At 39.1% G+C, this 17,475-nt stretch overlaps 1 protein-coding gene across 2 annotated transcripts in view; it reads left to right on the forward strand.

Moving 5' to 3' along the window:
- Positions 1-17,475, forward strand: part of trappc9 (trafficking protein particle complex subunit 9) — a 217,169-nt gene that overhangs the window by 89,405 nt on the left and 110,289 nt on the right. For both annotated transcript variants that reach the window (XM_088010081.1, XM_088010082.1), the window contains one exon: positions 8,534-8,676. In XM_088010081.1, the coding sequence (XP_087866207.1) occupies positions 8,534-8,676 (143 nt within the window). The remainder of the gene's footprint in view (positions 1-8,533; positions 8,677-17,475) is intronic.

Raw genomic sequence — 17,475 nt, forward strand, 5'->3', positions numbered from 1 at the left:
CCATCTGCTGAATTTTTAAAAGCTACTTAACTTCCATTCTGAACTCCACTGTTCTGTCTGTAAGTCAGTTTATACATTATTTGGACTTAAAAACAGTTTTTTAAGAAAATTTAATTCATATGAAGTACAAAAATCCTGATTTAGCTCTTCTCAAATATCTAAAAGTGCTTTCCAACAATTCATATCTGTTGAAATGACTGGGGAATATGAAGCTGCTCACACACTGAGTTAGCTTTAAAAACCCTGTTGCCAGCGGAAACATATTTAGTCTTATTAATATTTTGTGTTGAGAAACTCCTGCCTATTTTCTTAGCTGTATCCTGTTGGTATTATTTATTTATTTATTTTTTCCTTCTCCTGGGTCAAACCAGCCGCAGATCGAAAATGAATCAAATTGCAATGTTGCCATTTTGTTTGTTTTCCAACTTATTGAAGCTACAAATTGTCCCTATATTCAGCATAATATAAAACTGCAGACACTGTGCCTGAGATAAGATGTTTATTAGTTGAGGATTGCGTCTTGAGGGAACACTGTATTGTTGTGTTCAGTATTTGAGGACAATAGCATTAATCCAAGCCCTTTTCATTGTTACCAGTCTTCCAATCAGACAGCCTGGATTAAGTTGTAAAGCAGTGATTATAATAGTAATATTTCATCACTGTGTGAGAAAACTAAATGTCCTCGTTGTGAATTAGGTATTCTAACATTCACTTTACCTGTCAAGGATTGCAGCTGCAGACATTACCTGCTCACAAGTTACCAGAAAAAACGTTTGTAGAAACTTTTTCCTTTGAAATTTTCTTATCGTACATTTTGACAAAAAATCTTTTGAGATTAATCTTAGAAATTCTTCTTTAAAAACAAATCAATTTCTGAGCTTGAAAAGTGAAAGATTTGTGGAAATAAAAAAAAAGACATTTTGAGATTTCCAGAAGTTTACTAGAAAAAAATGACATTTCTGAGCTCGAAAAGTCAACAATTTGTCAGATATATTTTGAGATTTATCTAAGAAAATTTGTAGAAAAAAAATGTTGACATTTGGAAATTTGAGTTTCAAAAGTGTAAAATCTTCAACTTTTGAAACTCAGAAATTTCATTGCTCTTTCAAGAAAATTTCCAAGATTGATCTAAAAATTTGAGTTTTTTGGCAGAAATGTAGATTTTATGGCCACAATACTGCATTGTAGACTTTCACAAGTAATTATATTGGTCAAAATCTTTCAGGTCAAGCTCTATTAAACTGTTATAATGTTGGCTTACTCCATCAAGGTAGATGAAGTGTTATTGTTCAGAGTTTAAGACATTCATCTTGATAAGAAGAGGCTTTTAGAATAATGATAAAAAAGTATGCATAAAAACAAGTAAAGTGCTGATCTAAATTTACAAACTTACCAACTTCAAAGTGGAGCAAACCTTCTTACTAGAATTTCCACTGTGAAACTTTTCATGTTTCTTGTGGGAAATCTGGCATTGCTTAACAGCTATGTATACCAATCTGAGAAATGAGTTTGAGCTAATATTTTCATGCTACTCATATCTCCATACGCCAAAGAACCACAGGGGAGATCCAGAAAAGTAGAGCTGTGGTGTTGGCGGTTAGCTGGTGCTCTGAATTCTCCAAATGGACCCATTTTACATTTGAAATACCAAATAAAGTCGCTGTCTCTTCATCTGCTGACATCTTAACTAATTTCAGTTTCCTGATGCAGTGAATCACAATACAAGTAGGAACATGGTTCAGATCCTACTGTGGACTATTTGTGTATTTTTACTGTCTGTGACACAAAATACTGTGTTATAGCAGTTTAGGCAGACATGTCTAAATGTTCCTCTGGTTCTTCGAAAGCTTTTGGTGCAGGTAAAGGAGTTGCACCACGCTGTAAATCAGAGTCCTTCATCGTCAGCAGCTGGTTGCTATTTTGGTCTTCATTCGCCGGCTCGTTACTGAGCATTTTTAGACGCTCTGAGGCTCGTCAGCTGTCACTTCAGCTTGTTCTCCTGCTCTCGTTCTTCAGCACGCAGTCGTTATTGTGAAGTCATTACACCGCGCTGCGGATCTCGCTTCGCTCCTCCTGAAATCTTCTCTCATGAATCATTTACTGCACAACGGCACAGCAGCAGTACGACAATGCCCCGATGCCCAGACTCACTCGCTTTTTATACTGGAAAACACATTCACTAACGGAACCAACAGAAGCTTTCATCTCTGCTGCAACTTTTTTAATGAAGTGATTATCAATGAGTTTGATTCCTTGAATCAGTGGTGCTTTGAATGTCTGTCATCAATTAATTAATAGTAGTTAATCACATTTAATCAAAAGCTATACATCGACGAAATGAGCAACAATTTCAATTCAAAAACCCTTTTTGCTTCAAATGATTCAATAAATAGATGTACAAGCTCAACAGCAAAGATGTTAATTTTTAATGTTATTTAGGTTATTTAACCACCAGACTGGTGCAAATGAAGAATAGCATCATAATGTGACGTGTAAAACACAAAAAAGCTGATTTTACATAATACTGCCCCTTTAAAAAATAAAATAAAAAAGCTGTCATTTTCCTTCTGTTTTGCAGACATGCTTGTTTTGGTTTGTCAAATAAAATCCCAGTAATTCACATTTAAATTGGCGGCTGTAACATGATAAAATGTGGTGTGAATACTTTTGAAATTGAATTTCCTTGTTCCTGTATTTTTCCAAATCTATCGACCAAGTTTACCTCCATCCGAATGGAGAAGTGAGCAGAAAGTGTTTGTCCCTCTTTCTGATTGGAAATCCTCGTCTCATCAGCTGATTGACTCTGATGCGATGCAGGCCAAGCCTCGCTCCAAGTGAACACACAGCATCCCACAGTCCTCTGGGTTTTCTCCATGTCCCGCTGGAGCTGGCGCTGCCGGCGCTTTAACAGCTCTCCTGGTGTGCTGCTCACTTCCCTGCAACAAGGCAGATGCGTCCCAGGAAAGGGTCAAGAGCATTTTATGGACGATTAGACCCACAGAACTCCATTTCATCTTCTCATCAAAGTATACAGCGCTCCTCTGACAAGTTGCTGCTTAACCACCGGTGCTAGTTTGGTTAAAGAAAAACTAAACTTCTTGGATTTAAAAGTCTATAACACTGAATAACACCAATTTCTTTTAGAGGGAGAGACAGATTATGTTTCATCTTCAAGGTTGGAAAAAGTTGCGAATAACTGGATAAATCGATTTTATCAATCTAGATTTTTGTTTTCTCTAATGCGCTCCTCGGGTTTCCACTCTTTAGAGAGATGTCGGCACGCACATGGTTTTTTTTTTTTGTTTTTTTACAGCTTCTATTTATTTGGACTTTTCAGATCAACTCTACTTCAAAATGTAAAGGTCAGGCTAAGTTTTTTGTAAAATATATGAGAAGTTCTACATTTTCAAGAGTACAGTTAAATAATACAAGAATAAAGTCATAAGATAGTCTTTATATCACCAGAATAAAATTGTAATATTTGGCGAATGAAATTACTTTATGAAAAATCCAACACAAAAAACAACTAATTTATTATCCTATCGTTTAATTTTTTTTCTAACAAAATTTCGTCTTTATTCTGCTAATATTATGGTATGTTCTAGTAATTGTCACCATTCCCTGATATTACATCATACAACTCACAGAAGGGATGATTGAAAATATTTCACGTCATTTACTTTTCTTTTTTAGAAAATAAAGCGAGAATTAAAATAAATAAATTAAAATCTGAAATTGTATCTGGTATAAAAAGTTAAAAGTTTAAAATAAAATTCATTTTGTTTTGATTTTACTAGCATTTTTTTTTTATTGGTTAGACCGTATGAACCAAGGGTCATCAGACCATTGTTTGGACTCATTTAATCTCACAGGTTTGCTCCATTTTCAGACCCCCAGACCTTCACTTCCTGCCCAGATGTCACTGTGACGTTTTATCTTCGACTCTAGTGAGGAGCCATGCGGCTCTGCCAAAATCTCCTCAGCGAGATGTGTCCCGATCTTTATCTTGTTGCCATTTGTTCACAAGCCATGGGTGGGAGCAGCAGTACTCACAGCGTCCAGTGGGCCCTTCAGTTGTCAAACATTTGTGCGGGGAAATGTGATAGACAGCCTTTTGTGACATTCTTGAGACGGTCGTGAAAAATGACAATAATGGGCTGTGGCATTTGAGGTAAAGGCCACCGTGTTTCACGTGTCGGGTCTCAGAAAAGCCTCGAAAAAAGGTTTTTCCATTAGCACCTGTTGTTACTTGTAGGCGTTTAAAACACCTGAGCTTTGTGTATTTCTCCAGGTTTACATCCATACATAAGCAGATCACACATCATACTGTTATGGGACTTCTAGGACTTTATTTGATCCATCTTTTGAAATTATGGAATGATTATGCAACATACAAGTTCAAGAATTGGACACATAAGTTTGAATTTATTGTGCATTTTCTCAGTTCCACACAGATTGACAATTCTACAGATACTCTCTCATGCTAAAATTTGACGTTTGAATTGATGGATGATGAAGCCCATAGACTTGGCAAGAGAAACCAGATGTGTTTTATAGCCGCTAACAAGCTTCTGGATTAATTCTGTGCATTTGACCACTCCTCTTGGCAGAGTTGATGGAGTCCATCTAAAGTGGTTGCTATTCTAGCTATGGTGATCGAGCTATGGACACTTATTTTGGTCTTCTGTGTTTTCTTTTTTGAGGGCCAAGGTATTACTGGTGTTTGAAGTCCTCTGAGCTTCCAAGTTCGGTGTTGACACAAACAATATTGAACTTATAAAAGAGTGACCCGGCTGTGCAGCTCCAAGAGATTGGGCAATGAGTTTGTCCAACTTGCTATCTTTGGAGTTTAAGGCAAAGGCAACGTTAGGTATTCTGATTTAACAAACCATATTGCCATTATCATACATTGTACATGTAATAGTAAAGTGTGCATACTTCAAAGTATGCTGGATGATAAATTGCCAAATTATTGCAATACACAATAACATTGTCATTTTTGAGACTATTTTCAATGAAGATAATATAATATATAATAACGCAAGTCTGCTCTTGCAAAGACTTTAATAAACTTTAATTTTGAACATAACGCTTCACACTGGAACTGAAAGATATTTTTTTAAACATCCAAAACACAACCAAAAAACGATAAATGAAAAGGATTAGGAAGTCTCTAAACAAAATTGCCTTCCAACAAATATTAATCATCAGAACGACAATTATTGAGCTCATTTTTATTCGTCATGCAATTGATGATTAATTGCTTATTGTGACAGGCTTACTTCAGCCCTGGGTAGAATAAAACTGAGAAGTTGTCTTGTGAAGCCTAAATGTCCGACATCTGATATGAATTTATACATTGGACTGTATATGGAGCCTGTTGAGTTTCACAGGCTTCCTGTAATGCTGTAAAACTCACATGTGCACCAAACATCCTCTGGTGATTGATGAATAACTAGAGGCAGTTTTGAGGAGCTAGTCTTTGTGGAACATCTGAAGAAGACTTTGTATTTAAATTAACTGAATTAACATGGTAAAGAACAGACAACATGACAAACCGCTAAAGTCCTGCACACACTTGTTTTTTTTGAGGGTAATAGATGTGTGTGGTCAGGTGCTGTTTTCCTCCAGCTTACTCCAAGCAGTGCCAGCTCATTACAGCAGGAGCTATTTTTAGCTGAGTGTGATTGAAAAAGGCTCCTGAGGGGCGGAGGAGCCACAGAGGTGGGTGGGGGGGTGTGGATCGAAAATAGGGGCCGCTCCGGCTCTGGCGGAGGAATCAGGCACGCCTGTGGCATGTGACGGCATTGCCGAGATGATTCCTCGAGGGGGAACGCATTTTAAGCTTTCACTTCCACACCGGCAACCGCACAGCGCCGGCGGAGTCCGAAGGAAAATCGAATCCACGTTTATGATACGACATGTCAACGGCCTCAGCAGCAGAAAACACTGCTGCAGAGGAAACGCACTCATCCAGCAGGCGTCTTGTGTTTTTGTTTTTGCTAACAGTCGGTGAGAATTAAGCCAGTCTGTTGAAATGAGGCTGGAATCAACATGCCGTTGCTTTCATTCTGCCTCCAGCCCAGCGTGAGTTCGTTTCTCCGCCGCTGTGGAGGGCAGCTGTCGCAGACTGACTCCACTGCTTCCCTCCAGGATCTGCAAATGTTTAGAGTGGGAATTTGTGTCTTCAACTTCCCATTGCAACCAGCAACTTTGATTCACTGGTGTTTCCCACAACACCTGTTGTCACTTTATGACAGTAAACCTTGTTGTACCAGTAGCTGTTAAGTCGCAGGTTTCCTTGATTGTTTCTCTGTTGGTATTATTTATCAAGCTTTTTTTTTTTTTTTGTCTGACTGAAGAGATTTTGCTTCTGGAAAAACAAGATCTCCCAACGGTTCCGACATCCTCTACCCTGGTATAATCCTGACGCCTTGTAGGAGGGTCTGTGTTCTTGTGTCTCACAGAGTTTAAAGAAGCAAAAGGCATTAAAAAAGCAGAACCTCCAGCTTCTGACAGCGACGCAAACAGCAGGACCTCTGCTGCTGTTGGGGAGCAACGTGGCTGAGATAAGAAGTTCTCTTGCTGCTGTTACTCATTGCAGCTCCTTCTATGGATGTTGTGTGCACACACTAATCGTAGCCCGCTTGCAGGGTGACCGAATGTATCTGATATAATGAAAACAAGAGGCAAATAAACAGCAGTATACATTAGTTTTCATATCCATATATATTAATGTTGCAGTAAGTTTTTCCTTGTCCACACAGACAATTTTAGGCGTGTGCGCAAAAGTTTTGTTGGTCGTTTAGGCTCTGCGTTCACATGAATTCGGCAATGTTTCAGAACGACATTTTCATGTTTCCAAGTCGCATAATATCATAAATGTTGATTCATAAGTTTGAATTTATTGTTTCTCAGTTCCACACAGATTGACAATGGATGATGAAGCCCATAGACTTGGCAAGAGAAACCAGGTGTGTTTCATCAACATGAGCTGAATGTGCATTTGTAAAGCACATTTCAGCAGCAAGGCATTTCAAAGTGCTTTACATAATTAAAATAAAAACAGCATGTGACATGGAATAAACAGTGAGAAAGAGAAAGAGATTTTGAAAACAAAAAAGATTAAAAAAGATAAAAACATTTAAACCTGCGTCCCTTTTAGGACTTCAGTTAAACGTCGAGAAAAACCCAGACAATTTTTTTGGCTGTTGACCAGTGATGTCTTCCGTTTGTCTTAGATGGGGTCACGGGGTCAGCAGGTCCAGGAGGGAACCTGCAGCATGTTGCAGAAATCAAATTCCACTTGAGTTTAATCATTAAGTATCTTTGTCTTTTGCGGATCATCCTATTCCATTTTTATTTGTCTTGCATAACATTCCAACTTCAATGAATTCGGGGTTGTATTAGACTTCTTGATTTATTCTTTTATTACAGAGAAAAATCTGATGGGAATCTCTGGTTTCCTCTTGACTGTAACAAATCTTCAAATGTATTGAATTCTTCTTCGTGGCCTTTAGCGTCTCTGTGTCAAATTTCAGGTCATTATAGGAGATACTCTGAGACATTTTACTAAATGCCAAAAATATCAACCTTGTCTCGGTGCTGGTGGAAAGATCACAGGCGTGTCCCTGGATGGCACTTTCAAATATCAGAGCAAGTTAAAAAAACAAAAAACACACACACACACACACACACACACACACATACGCACAGAATGTGAAATAAAGCTTTTCACTTACAAATAAGTGACTTTTTAGAATAGAGTTGCTTGGTTGACAGTAATAATAACTTCTCTGTGATGTGGCTGTCAGAGTGCTGTGCTCCGTCCATTATGTTGTAATGGGCCGTACGCCCAGCAGGCTCAGAGTCGCTTCACCTTGGCTCCCGCCTCCCTTGAAGAAGCGGTTAGAGAGTAAATACAATCAGGAAATAGGTGAAGTGTGTTGTGGGAAGCCACAGCCAGAGCCTCCATCAGCGGAATGTGTGGAGATGATATACGCTGCGCTGGAAGAAAAGCTGAACATCTCCTTCCCTGAGTCAGCTAGTGTTCCTCAGCATAAACTGCCACTTCTAATTTGCCCCCACCCCTGTACTTCGCCCACTTGGCTGTTCATGACATTCCCCCCCTCTTCCATCCCTGCCTCCTCTCCATGGAAACGCCTCGGAGTGCCACTGAGTGATCCCCCTTGTCCATTTTCCCCCCATTACAGTGGAACGCAGCCAGAACAATCTCACCTAGGCCACCCAGCTGCCACCCCTCTCCCTTTTAAACCCTTTTAGGATTCCGAATCGTCCATTTCCCATCATTATACTTCCATTTCATTAAGCAGCACAATAGCAGCCTTGTGGTGCATTTATTATTTCCGGCTTGATGGCTCCTCTCGTGGAGGAAACTTTGTGTAGATTGAACGGCGAGTAGCAACACGCTGCGCAGGACCTCTGACCACGGCCTGTTGCTTTAATGAGCTGCTCATGCGGTTCCACATCAGCCCTGATGTAACTTCCTTCTCCTTCCTGTGTTCTGTTGCAGACTTTGGAGGCGGTGCTAAACTTCAGGTACTCCGGTGGAGCGGGCAAAGTGGAGGGCTACTACAGGGAGCTGTCTCTGGGCGTCCATGTAGACGTGGAGCCGTCTGTGTTTTTTACCAGAGTTAGCACCCTTCCTGCTACCAGGTAACACACACATGAACCATGTTGTATTTTCTGTTTCCACATGAAAACCGAAAATGGCTCCAACACATTGCTATTACTCCCCCAGGGCTGTAGGTGGGGCTAAGTTTAGAGAATGGGACATGCACATAGAGCCTCCATACAGCTTTGTTCACTTTGTTGATGAACAACAAAGTGAGAGTGAAGTCTTTTGTACGGAGTCATGACAAAGTCGAGCTTCTTCTTCTTGTCACGTTGGATTATCAAACTAATGAGTTACAAGACAAGCATGTAATCAGCTGCTGTTGTTATGGGTAACGCATTTGGCACATTTGATGTTGTAGGTCATATTAGAGTTGTGTTAATATGTCGGCGTCAATTTCGCTGCACACATGAATACTGGAAGGTGAAATCTTCACTGAGGAACTTGTTATAGATCCCTTAAAACTCTGTTTCCTGTTTTTTTAAAAATACTTTAATATCGACACAAATCTGACGTTTCATCTAGATTTTCCAAAAGCAGCTTTGATGCATATTTGGGACCCCGATGTGTCCCAGTTTCACCCTTCTTACTGTGTAGTTGAGTTGGGCAATGCATCAATACCCATAGCAAAGACCTTTGACCCTTTTCCCATATCAGCTCAATCACTATATGTTCTAACAATAACATGTTCTGTGTTTCTCCATGTTGGTAGCTGTAAATTACAATTAATCTTTAATGTTTTACAGGAGGGACTTCTCTCTGGGTTTAGACTCTTTATCCAAGTAAATGTTAAACTCACTTCACTTTGAGTCATTGGTGTTCCAGCTTCTAGGTTCCAGGTTCTGTGTTTATTTCTCAACATCATAAATACGTTTCTTTCACATGAGTGTGACTGTATGGATCAGGTGGTTGAAACTTGGACATAATTAAGAGTCTTAGCATGGCGGTCTTCTATCTATTAGCATCTATCGTGTTTCAGCAACGCTATGTCTAAAATGATCTCAGACTTATCTGTTTTTGGAAGAACGTCAGATTGTTTTTATATTGTCAAGGCTGTTTTCTTGTTCTGATTAGTGAGAAGGAATATCAAAAGGATTTTGAGATAAGTCTCAAACATACTTCATGCTACAAACTATAAAAGGGCCTTAAAACATTCAATGTTTACCCTGTGCAGCTGTAGAGATCCTATCGGTTCACACTTGTATTTTTCCTGGCTTTACTCATCTTCTGAACTCCCTGACTTTTATGAAAAACCTCCAAGCAAAAGAGACGGATCATGGACGAGTAACGGCCTCTTGAGGTGAGTCATTAGCCAAAATAATATCTGAAGTTTGAGTCATCCGTCTTGACTCGGCACTAATAGTTATGCCGCTCTGCCCGCTGTACCGTCACCCCTGTCATTGCGTCTCCCTCACCTCCTCTGCTCGCCTGGTATTTTCTGCCTCACTACTTTGACACACAGTATCTGTTGGCGCTCAGCCAAGGCTCAAAACATTTCAGACGTGTTGAAAGTAAAGGCTTCAGGGAGATTTGGGCAGACTACCTGCAGATTTCCAAAACTCTTCCCGAGTCGAACAAACTTTGTGTTTTCTCGGTACCATGTCTAGAGTGACTCTCTGGGCTTTACAGACCCACAGCAAGAGGTCCTTGACATGCACTGACCTATATGAGGACAAACTTCTCCAAATATCTGTGGCAGTAAACAACATTTCAGAATGTACTTGGCTTTGAGACAGACTTCTCTATCTGGTGTAGCTGCAGAAAGCCCTGGAGAATCAAGAATCTGTAAAGTAAATGGGATTTTAACTTTACCACCTTGCAAGGGCATGTTTAGTGTGTAAATATTTTCACATTACAGCCCGAAGCTTCACCAAATTTCATTGGGATTTTGTGTGATAAACTAGCCTGGCTGTTGAGTCGTACCCAATTTCACTTTCACTTTCAATTTCAATTTGTCTTGGAATACGACAATCTGCAACTATGTGACTGTTTGCAATAGTTCAGCTTTGGATAATATGATCCTTATTATTAGGGACGCACAATATTATTGGCATGGTATGAATATCGGCCAATATTAGCTGTAAAACTTAATATTGGACATTAGCTATTCCATCAAAATAACTCACCAATATAAAAGCCGTTGTTTTTAAATGAGAAACCAATGATAATGATGCCTGCAGCATCATTATCTGCATGTGATGTCATGACATCACATGACGTTGACCTAATCTGATCACGGTGGGAGAGCAGGACCAATTGAAAATGTCAGCATTGTTTAAGTGTCGGAAACTTGTAAAAGAACTACTATTTGCTGATGTTTTGTGATGTGAGGAGGAACAACAACAAAGTCCTGCAACACTTCGAACCTCATTAACCATCTCAAGAACCACCATTACGACCATAGCAATGAGTTCATGGTGGCCAAAGGGGAGAGCGAGAGAGTGAAGAACTGCAGAGTACTTGCGTATGTATATCTTTTATGACTGTAGGCTGCTAAGTACATGAACAGGGTTGGCAAGTATAAGCTTTGGCTTCAGCCTATTCCTTTTTTGGTAAATTATGGGTTTGTTTATTATTATTGTTTTTGTTTCCTGTGTTTAATGTTGATAATTTACAAAAATAAAGTGAACTGAACTCAACTGAGAAAAAAACCAACCCACCAATGGTCCATTCTACAAGCCTTGGATAAATATCAGTATCGGGTATTGGTTATCGGTTGTTGGTATCGTATATCGACCAAAGACCCAATATTGTGCATCCCTACTTATTATAGAGTGCAAGTGAGTTGACTTGACCACAATTCCTTTCATGCTAATCCTGATTTGTGATGTTGTTACGGCCAGAAAACAATGAGAACATTCGGAAGAAAGTCTTTTTTTTTTTTCCCCCCAGTTTGACTAACTATTTGTGCATAGCTCAGTAGTGGTGGGCTCTCCTACTTTGCCCTTTTTAATTCCATCTGAAAGCAGTGCGTTTCAAATGTTACCCCAGTATTGGCCGCGAGATGAAAGTCCAAGATTAAATGTTGCTATCAAAGTGCAACACCACATGCAGGTGTGCAGGTTGTTATTAATCCAGATTATGCCCTTTGCTTGAAAACCCCATTGTTTTGTTTATTTAGTGATGACTCAAGACTTTTGCTCTGCAGCTTTTCTATTAACAGTTACTTTGGTTTATTTCAGTAAAACAGTGTTTTTGCTTTGGGTGAGCAGGCTGTCCTGGTGTTTTTTTTTTTTTTTTTACGTATTCCCGCCTCCCCTCAGCCAGACGGCCGGCTTGTGTGTGACAGAAACATCTGAACGAAAAAAACATTCATGTGCATCAGCTGCAAAGGTAAAATTCAGTCTTAATCTTTTCCCCCTGCATCCCCGCAATCTGTTTTTGCAATTACAGAGTACTTTATGTATCCGGCTCTAAACCAATTACAGAGGCATTTGCAGCACTGAACACAGGTGTCGGTGTAAAAACATCGAACGTGAATTGCAGCAGCAACATTTTATATGCAATGATCTTGCTGCAGCTTCAGTTTTTCTATCGCTCGTCTGATCATTGAACGCTACTCTAAGTACTACAGAATTAAGGGATGAAGAGATAAATGACCAGTTTAACTCACATCAGTGGCTTTCAAGACGGAACTGTTCCAGGTTTTAAGTAGGAAATATGACATGTTTCATTTTTTCTGCTTCAGTGTTTTATTATTGACCGACAAATTCAGCTGAGTGGGTGTACATAACATTCCCTAACCACCTACATAATTTCATATTTATTACATGTATAATCTATACATATGACAACTGAACCTGTATTTAATAGTTAACCCATCAATATAGTATCGATTTAATTTTCACTGCAGTGGATGAATAATTTCTTCTTTAAATTTGACCAAAAAGAAACACTAGCATCAATAACAAAAACACCAACAATAATTGAGCAGTAATATAATACATTATATCCCACTATAATCATCTGTATATATGATCATTTGAACGGTTTTATGTTCAGTCATTGTCCAAGTTAATATTCCACAGTTTGATTTCACTTACTGATTCACAAATGTTTTTGAATTTGCATATTTTTAACCGTGATTTCCCTCCATATTTTTTTAATTTGCTCAAAGTTGTTCATATATGGCTTTGTCTGTCTGTAGTTTCACTTTGTCAATGAATTTTGATGATTTAGATTTTACAAATAGTGTGTTGGTGCTTTTAAACAGCACACATTATGTAGCTAAAAGTTCCAGAATGTTGTCTGTCATTTCCTTTGTTTAAGTTTTAGATCAATGTTTACAGTTTGCTTAGCCTTACGACTCCATCTTTGACGTTACACCCAGATGCATAATGATCCGTCCAACATTGGCTTCAGAGGCTAAAAATGTCCCCGTCATTGGCAGCACCCTTAATCCTCCACTGCTGATTAAGCCCAAAGCATTTTGCGGGTTGGGAATACGTCAATGTGTTATTGTGCCGTGGTCGGATTGCAAAATCAGCACTTATTGATCATGTTTTGCAGAATTGATCGAGGCGTGGGCCTAGGACTCATCAACGTTGCTATTTTTAGAAACTCAACTGGTGCGTCAGATATTTATGGCCCTTTAACAATGTAATCCTGAAGCTAATGTCCACCCAGTTTTGACAGCACAGTCTGATTGATTCCCATTGATTTGCTGCGTAGACCCAGACCACAATCAGAATAGATGTAGAAATACTTTTGTTTGATTAACTATTGAAGATTGAGCTTGTCAGATGTTCATACCTAAACGGGACGGAGTGTCTAATATTCAGAGCTTCATTTGAGGTACATTAGGTACTGATATATCATTGATGGATGATTTGCTATTGCACTGAACGATCATAAAATCTGCTTCAATATGTGTTCTGCTGAAGACGCTGGGGACAATTTGGCTCCTTCTCCGCCTCTCTCCGTTATCAGAGAGTAATATAAAAGTTGAGGCCGTAATGGAGACAAATAGTGTGAAGCGCTATTGGCGGTTTTGAATTATTTAGTTAGCTTAGATCTCTGCCTTGCTTTGTAGCCAGATAGAATACTTATCAAAATGATTCAGTGCCGTGATTCGGTTAATACCGACTCGAACGGCGCAGTGAGCTTTCATCTCTGGCCTCTCTGCTGCAGTTCTGAACTTCACTCTCCTTTCAGCCTAATTTGACCTCATTAAGGTCTTTTTAATTTAAAACCCTTATCAAAAACAGTGCAGTCTGTAATGCCCAGGTCCAGTTTCTCTGTCTGCTCCTTTAGTTTATCTCGGGGACTCGACGCATGAGTAATGATGCCCTGTTTCCTAACTTTGTGCTCTGATTGATCGCCTCTACTAAACTGCCCAGACAATAAATTAGCAACTCGCCCCGTTCTCGCCCGTTAATCAGGCCTTTCGACAAAGTCACCAAGATGGCTCGGAAAACGCGCGCAGCCCTTTAATGATATGCTCTTTTAATTGCTGAAGCAGTTTATTAGAGGTTTGTGCATGCTAAAACCACCAGCAACCCCGAGGTTTAGGAGCTTGTTAGGAAAGAGATCAACGGACGAAGGAAACATTTGATTTCACTTTTCCCAGCTGCTGCTTTTTAGTTCACTGATCACTTTAATGTTGATACTGGAGCTTATTTTGACTTGATTCAGGCCAGTTAGCAGTGTTAAAATATGTTTTAAGAAGGGGTGAACTGATTGCAGTTTTCTGGCTGATCGCCAATTACCGATCTTTTAAAAAGCTTAACCTGCTGATTCTGATTTTGGCCAATGCCAATTTTTTTCATTTGAAATGTTGCTTAATATAGCAAGAAAGGTGTTGAGTTGGTAACAGTGAGGTCACTATTGTTAATTGTAAACGTGGAGACATAACTTGGAGGGCCGGTCTGTCTGTCAAACCTTTCTCACCAGAGTGCAAAAGAGAGCAGTGGTTGATTCTGAGACCTTTGCCAAGCTAGATAAGATCGGTGAATGAGATCGGCTTCACATGTAAAAATCTGCCAATCACCAATCTCCCAAAATCAAGAAAAGTGGCACCGATAAATTGGGTGGCTGATGAATCGATCCGCCCCTAGTTTTAAGGGTTTATAAAACTGTTTTAAAACCACCAATCTTTTTTTTTTTTGTCAAAAATTGATCGATCAAGTTTATTTGTATGAAACATTTCAGTAACAAAGCAGTTCAAAGTTCTATACATCATTAAAACATGGTGCCATAATTAAAATCATCAATACGCATGCAGTATGTTGGCCAATATTCCAGGTATTATGGGTCAAATGTATTGAAAACAGAATAATAAATGAAAGTTGTAGCTGACATGACTATAAGTGTAAGGATCTGTTGGTCATGCTATTTTAGCAGCACTCACAATTTAGTTTTTTTCTTCTCTGTGAAAAAACCCCCCAATTTGATCATGTTAAAGTTGTTTTTTTTTTATTTAGATTTTATAACTTTAGTGACCTTTATTAGACTTGGGCAGAAAGAAAGTAGGGAGGAAAAAATACAGCAAAGCTTCCAAGGTCATTAATCGACTGGAGGCCGGCGATGAGGGCCGTTGGCCTCTGCATGTAGCTCCTCCTCTGTAACGCTACATCACAGGTTGCCCCACATTTTGGTTGTGATTTTTGTGTGTGTGTGTTTTATATGATTAAAAGTTTGACATCAGTACCTCTACAGTATAAAATGATAAAGGTTTTAAAATGTCTTGTTGGCTACATTATTTTTGCAGAACCATCACAGTGTGTGACATGCATAGAGCTTCATTTGAGAATAGAAATGTAAATGTATTGCGGACTTCTTATTGACTACCAAAGTATAGGAAGCAAATTTGGTCAGATTTCTGCAAAATAACTGTGAATACAGCAGAAATGTTTCCAGACCTAATGAAAGTGCTGAAAACAGCTTTGTTATACGGTTTCCATATTTCTTCCGTTTTGGACCTGCATGTAGTGTGCATATTAGCAAAAAGGTGTTTACCAATTAACATAGGAAGGGAGAAAAAAAATGCAGTGCTGTCTCCACAGTGTAGCTTTTTAGCTCTCTTCCTTTTCCCAACGCTGAGGAGTGTTCCCCGGCGAGAGCAAACATCTCTCAGAAAAGTTCCCGCTGTGAGCGGCCGATGGTGAGGAAGGTCTGACTAATGAGAGAAAGCCTCAAAAGGTCGTTGAAAACAAGATGTCCACTGAACTTCAGACGGAGCCTGAGCCGTGGGCAAAGGCTAAAGCAGCAGACCATTATTGGGAGAAAGACACAAAGAGGTCGATTTGAAAAACCGTCTTTGATCAACTCCACCGTCCACTACTTGTCAGACAGTAAAGCTCTTGGACTGTACAGCTGGTCAGAACCCTTCACAGGCAGCAGCAGAACATGGTAGGGAACATATATAAAACCCCACTTTAACTTTAATGGAGGTTGACGTTCTCATACTGAAGTCCTGTGTGTAGAGCGAAATGGGTTGCCCATGGTGCCGATCACAAACTGAGTGACAGCAGCAGCCTGCTTTGTTTTGCTAATTCACTTACTGAGGTGATCAAATGTGAGCTTTCCTGTTTTAAGCTGACAGCAGTGAAACAGAAATGAATCTCTGCAGCACTACTCTTAAAACTTGTGTTGGACATTTTCTGTGTTAACAGTTTTCAGAGTGCAATCCTCCCTTTACTCCCCTCACATCCAACAGTTAGGAAAATATTGTTCTGTTTTTTAACTATAAGCTTTATCAAAAAGGATATTTTTAAGCAGAGTGTGAAAATTAGACGAGGCGTCTACCTCAAAACTAAACTGGTTCCTCTTGAGAGAAACCTGCTAACTAAAAGATCTGGCTTTATATGTGAGAAGGAGAATCTTAAATGTTTCTTTGGATTTAACAGGGAGCTGATGAAGGGAAGCTAACATAGAAGAAATAAAATTTCTCTTTTTCATTTTCATCAAAACTCCTGCTGCAGTGTTTGGGATCAGCTGAGGGTTTTAAACAGCATTTTATGAACTTCCTGATGGGAGATAGCACAATGTCTAACACCTTGAACATAACATCCTGGTTGTTTCTATTTGTTTTGATTTTTTCCCCTAAGAATTCAGATTTTTCTTTAAAAATTCTGACTTTTTTTTTCAAAGAATTCTGACTCCCCCCCTCCACCCCTTCAAAAATCTGACTTTAATCTTTAGATATTAAAATCAGAATTATTAGTCAGAAATGTTATTTTCTTTTTTTAGTGGCCCTAATCCTCCTCCATGAAACAATTACTGTAGTCCTGACTTCAAGTAACAAATGACCAGTTTTCCAGCATCTCTCCTGGACAGGATGTCTCTGATTTTGACAATCTTCTGGAACGGGCCTGCTGACAGCAGAGCCGTTCTGAGTGTCTCAACCGACTAAAAATTGGTGTAATAACAATAAATGGTAATAATACTGCACCCTGCCCCTCTTTCCTACATAAATAATTTAAGAAAAATATGATAGGGCAGCATAAATACTTCCCAGCCAGTTATATTGAGGCTATAATTCCCCTGGACAATTATTTTTATGAACTTTAATGGACTTTAAAACTATAGCATCTGCAAATAAATTAAGAAAGTCTGTACTTTTAGTTTTATTTAAGACTTATTAAAGAAATAAGCACAACTGAACAAGTTTAGAAGTATAAAATAACTTCCTTCCAACATTCTTGCATTTTTAAAAATCTTCTTCAGAATGAGCTGTTCCTCTTCGACCTGCCGACGCTTCAACTATTAAAATTTTCTCAACCTCACCGTCTCTTTTACTTCTTGCTACGGGCTGTACGCACAACACAGCGTCTTAAAGGAACATGAGCATAGTCTACCTACACACAGCCAAAAAGAGGACAAAAACAACTTTAATTTTA

This window comes from Poecilia mexicana, unplaced genomic scaffold (genome assembly GCF_051168715.1).
Source record: "Poecilia mexicana isolate PSO_F unplaced genomic scaffold, ASM5116871v1 scaffold_11, whole genome shotgun sequence".
Lineage (NCBI taxonomy): Eukaryota > Metazoa > Chordata > Actinopteri > Cyprinodontiformes > Poeciliidae > Poecilia > Poecilia mexicana.